This window comes from Microchirus variegatus (assembly GCF_963457635.1).
Source record: "Microchirus variegatus genome assembly, chromosome: 13".
NCBI classification, from domain to species: domain Eukaryota; kingdom Metazoa; phylum Chordata; class Actinopteri; order Pleuronectiformes; family Soleidae; genus Microchirus; species Microchirus variegatus.
In genome coordinates, this window is record NC_139814.1 from 23,897,989 (window position 1) to 23,903,552 (window position 5,564).

The window sequence follows — 5,564 nt, forward strand, 5'->3', positions numbered from 1 at the left end:
CTTTATTCAGTCCAGATAAGTGTCCACAGACCCGGACACGTCCCCGTCCTTTCCAACCCCCAAAATGAAATAAAACCATAAAGGAAAAAACCTGGAGAGAAAAACAAAAAAAACATAACCAAAGAAAACCAAACCGTGATAACAGTGAGAGCTTTTCTGCAAAATTTGGCATAATGTATATTGCGTTATTACAGTTTTACAAACAAATGTACAACAAATACATCATAAATAGACTCTTAGTGTGAGACAGTGAGGAGCTTGTACAGGGTTTCCCCCCCCACCCCCACCACACACACACACACACACACACACAGAGAAGGATTGAGCCGTGAATCCACGTTTAATCCACGTTTACGAGGAATACTCGTACTCCTCTGCGCTGCGGCGGCCGAAGTCCATCCAGCCCATGTAGTCTCTGTCTGCTATCCTGTGACTGCCACTGCCTCTGCTGTTGGCCGTGGAGTTTCTGCGCTGAGTGGCTGTGAAGAAGAGGAGGAAGAGGAAGAGGAAGAGGAAGAGGAGGAGGAGGAAGAGGAAGAGGAGGAGGAGAGCAAGGGAGTGAGAATGTCAATGTTCTGTTGCACAGGTTATATAAGATATAAACTTAACTTAAACTTTAATATAAACTTTGGGCAGTTTTGCAACTTTTAAAAATTAGATTAGATTATACCAGATTAAATTAGATTAGATTAGATTAGATTGGATTGGATTGGATTGGATTGGATTAAATTGGATTGGATTGGATTAGATTAGATTAGATTATACCAATTAAATTAGATTAGATTAGATTAGATTAGATTAGATTAGATTAGATTGGATTGGATTGGATTAAATTGGATTGGATTGGATTGGATTGGATTAAATTGGATTGGATTGGATTAGATTAGATTAGATTATACCAGATTAAATTAGATTAGATTAGATTAGATTAGATTAGATTAGATTAGATTAGATTAGATTGGATTGGATTGGATTAAATTGGATTGGATTGGATTGGATAAGATTAGATTAGATTATACCAGATTAAATTACATTAGATTGGATTGGATTGGATTGGATTATATTAGATTAGATTAGATTCGATTCGATTCGATTCGATTCGATTCGATTAGATAAGATTAGATTAGATTAGATTAGATTAAATTGAATTAGATTAGATTAGATTAGACTAGACTAGATTAGATAAAATTAGATTAAATTGGATTAGATTAGATTCGATTAGATTCGATTAGATTAGATAAAATTAGATTAGATTAGATTAGATTAGATTAAATTGAATTAGATTAGATTAGATTAGATTAGATTAGACTAGACTAGACTAGATTAGATTAGATTAGACTAGACTAGACTAGATTAGATTAGATTAGACTAGACTAGATTAGATAAGATTAGATTAAATTGGATTAGATTAGATTAGATTAGATTAGATTAGATTAGATTAGATTAGATTAAATTGTGCTTCTTTTTCTTTGCTGTTTAACTGGTTTTGCTTCGTGACAGCTGTGACTACACTGACCGTTACATGTTCCAGCAGCAGCTGACAACATACTATTAACTCTCCTCCTCTTCCTCTGTGTGTGTCCATGCGTATATTATGTGTGCGTGTGCTTGTGTGTGTGTGTAGTCTAATTTGACACACACACAAACACGCAGAGATGCTGCAGCTTTCACTCCACCCACATCCTCCTACACACACACACACACACACACACACACACGCTGCTGCAGAAGGCTCGACAACGACACCTCCTACACCAAAACAGGCAAGTGAACAGTGAGCGCATGAGTGCACCCCCCCCCCCCACCACCACCACCACCACCATCCTCCTCCTCCTCCACCTGACACACCCACACACCCCCCTCCATCACATGCTAACATGCCCTTATGCCCCTTTTTTTTAAATAAGTTTTTTTGGATCTTTTAAGAACTTATTAACACCTCGAACCTGAAACGTGTAACAAGAACTAAGATCAGTGTTCATGTGCAGATGTCTGACCGTGTCAATCGGCCACTTTGTTTTGTTTTGTTTTGTGCATCACTTAGAAAATGTTCTCTGTCATTTGTGGTCACGTTCTAAATCCTGGATGTTGATATTCCTCACATCGAGCTGAGACGCTGACGTTTGCTCCAAATTAAACGATATTAAAGTGGCTGTGGAAATTCAGGAGAATATATGAGGAGGGGAGGGGGAAAAAAAAGAGTGTGCAAACACAAAGGACCGGAAGGAGTGAACTGAATACACTAATACGTCTCATCTCGCTCTTTCAAACCACAAAAGCTTTTCGGAGCCACTAATTCATTTTTACAGAGCCGGCTGCACACGGATTCCAGTAATTAGCAAAAACAAAACACCGATGGGAGGAGAAAGGAAAGCACTTGTCTCCGAGAATGTTACATATTGTTGTTTCCAGAGGTTTTCTTTTATACTCATATGTGTAAGAGAACACACACACACACACACACACACACACACACACACACACACACACACACACACACACACACACACACACACACACACACACACACACACACACACACACACACCTTTCCTGGAGGAGATGAGTCTTGCCAGCAGCTCGCTGAGGTTGGCCCGAGAGTCTCCGTCCTCCTCAGGAAGAGCTTTCAGCTGGGGCACAGAGCGGCTCTGTCGGAGGTGGGGCTCTCCCTGTTTGTGGGTGTCGGACTCGAGGAGGGCTGCACACACACATACACACACACACACACACACACACAACATATAGATATTTATATGTGGAAACTCAGTGTAATATTAGTACAAATGTAGGATCGTCTCTGCCGCTGTACCTTCAGAGAGAGGAGAGACGGAGCGCTGGCCCTCGTCTGGGGGCTGAGAGGAGAGAGGGAGCCCCAAACAGCTCATACAGAGGACGGTCAACACGACACACACACACAGCCCGGCACTCATCTGAAGAACAGAGGAACACACACACACATATACACACACACATATATGTAGAAAGGTCAGGTGAGATATATCAGAGTCCAGAGTGTGTCCTCGTCTCTGTGTCGTCTTCCACAGTGAGGAAAAGTGAGTGTCAGCGTCAGGGAGACGCGCTCAAGATCCTGAGGAAAACTCAGCAGCTCGAACTGACTTTAATCATCTTCTTCTTCTTTTTTTTAAGAATTAAACAAAAATAAATAAATAAGTCCTTTTTTTGTTTCTCTGGGAAATAGAATTCTTAAAAAAACTGTGCAACAATCGTCTTTATTCACAATTCACAACTACATTTCCCATGCATTAATGTGTTCAATCCAATCAGATTATGAAGAAGAAAATAAATGTCGTCATAAACATGTTATTTTTTATTTTATTTTTTAAATAAAGGGAAATAAAAGTGTTGGTCTTACCGTGAGAGAAGAGGTTCAGCGAGCAGGAGGAGGAGGAGGAGGAGGAGGAGGAGGAGGTGTGTGTGAGTGAGGAGTGACGAGAGTTCTTCTCCACTGAGTGGGAAGGATGCCCCTTTTATACGCCCTGCTCTGTGTGTGTGTGTGTGTGTGTGTGTGTGTGTGTGTGTGTGTGCGTGCGTGCTTGCGTGTGTGCGTGCGTGTGTGTGTGAGCCCTGATATGAATGTATCGCTTCTAACCTCAACAACTTAACAACTGTGCTTCAGTTTTATGGTCTGTTTACTCGTAATAAAACAGGCATTAATGCTATATATATAAATATATATATGTGTGTGTGTGTGTGTGTGCGTGTGTGTGCAGTATACACACACATTACTGCACACACACACGTCAGACGTCAGCAGATGTCCACACTTCAAAAAAAATGAGTCCAGAGGCAGAAACAAGAATCTCATCTGCACAATCTTCATATTCTCACCTTTCCCATGCCCCCCCCCCCCCCCCACACACACACACACACACATTAGTCTCCCCCCCTTAATCCCACCACACACACACACACACAAGTGTGTGTAGCATATCAAATCAGTCTGGGGTCAATATCTAGTGAGGTGAACAGAATCAGAATTATTTGTTACTTACTTACTTGTTAATTAACATTTTCACGGGAGGGAGGGGGGTGGGCTAATAATTTAAACATTTCAAATTAAAAGTCCCATATTTATAAAAAAATATAAAATTCCAGATGTGATAAAACAGAAATGTCCATTAGTTCTGGACTTCAGGACTGACTAGGTTGTGTTCAGGACATTTATGTCTACTAGCGTGCTGAAAATCAGACGTTTTTACTGTACAGTTTTAGAGAAATTTCAAATTAAAAGTTGCATATTTGCACTTTTTATCGAGCAAATGTAAAATTGGAGATGTAAGTAAAACAAAAATGTTATTCAGTTCTAAAGAGGACTGACTAGGTTCTGTTCAGGACATTTATGTCTACTAGCGTACTGAAAATCAGACGTTTTTACTGTACAGTTTTAGAGAAATTTCAAATTAAAAGTCCCATATTTGCTCTTTTTAACAAAAAAACATATTGAATTCAAGATGTGATAAAACAGAAATGTCCATTAGTTCTGACCAGGACTGACTAGGTTGTGTTCAGGACATCAATGTCTACTAGCGTACTGAAAATCAGACGTTTTTACTGTACAGTTTTAGAAGAATTTCAAATTAAAAGTCGCATATTTGCATTTTTATCGAACAAATGTAAACTTGGAGATGTAAGTAAAACAAAAAATTTATTTAGTTCTGACCAGGACTGACTAGGTTGTGTTCAGGACATTTATGTCTACTAGCGTACTACAAAGCACTAATTTTTACCATACAGTTTTAGAGAAATTTCAAATTAAAAACCTTTAACCATATACATGATAAAATCTAAGACAATATGTTTGCCGCTTTATCTCACCTGTCTGGAAACTGATGCTCATACAGCGCTCACACTCCTCCAAACCAAAAGCATAGTTGATGTGGATACAGGAGCTTCAGTTAATCTGAAAGAAAGATATCAAACACAGAATAAATCACAAATATCTGTCCAACAGTGAGGGAAAAAAAGTCATGGACTTAAACAGGTGTAGCTTGTATTAGTTGAGCTTGTACTTAAGTGGCTAAAATAGTTTTCTGTTTCCTCCTGTACTCAGTACTGCGTCACTTTACTGTTCATATATAAGCTCACTTGTTGTTACACATCATTTCACTACAGCCAAACCCTCAATCCTTTAATTTCTCCCTCGCTACGACGACTTCTTTAGGGCAATAAAAACATAAATCACCGCTGAGGCACCGCAGCATAAACTGTGCTGCAGCCAAAGTGTGAACTATATTGTGTCGAGGGATTTAAATGTATTCAAAGTTCTTCTTTCCTAACAGCTGCAGGAGGACACTCATCCATCCAGACATGACTGCAGCCCTGGAGTCTCATCTCCTGTAATGGTATCAGATATTATGTCCTCGCCTCAGTGTGTACACTCTGTTTTACGCCGTTTGCCGACATCATTTTTTCACTTTGTCCTGATCTGAAAACTTTTAATTCTTGCTGCCTCTCATGGAGCTTCCTGTCTAACTCTGAGACACAATCACCAGCTGTCACTCAGGAGGAGCGATGTGTCCTCCTCCACCACATCCACTCACTGC

General features: G+C 39.8%; 1 protein-coding gene across 1 annotated transcript; it reads right to left on the bottom strand.

Moving 5' to 3' along the window:
* Nucleotides 1-351: 351 nt before the first annotated feature.
* Nucleotides 352-3,858, bottom strand: LOC310935662 (cholecystokinin-like; the record flags this gene model as incomplete). Its single annotated transcript, XM_083899596.1, has 4 exons — nt 352-479; nt 2,549-2,698; nt 2,810-2,852; nt 3,850-3,858. 4 exons carry the CDS (start codon nt 3,856-3,858, stop codon nt 352-354), a joined length of 330 nt encoding a protein of 109 aa, XP_083755722.1.
* Nucleotides 3,859-5,564: the final 1,706 nt, after the last annotated feature.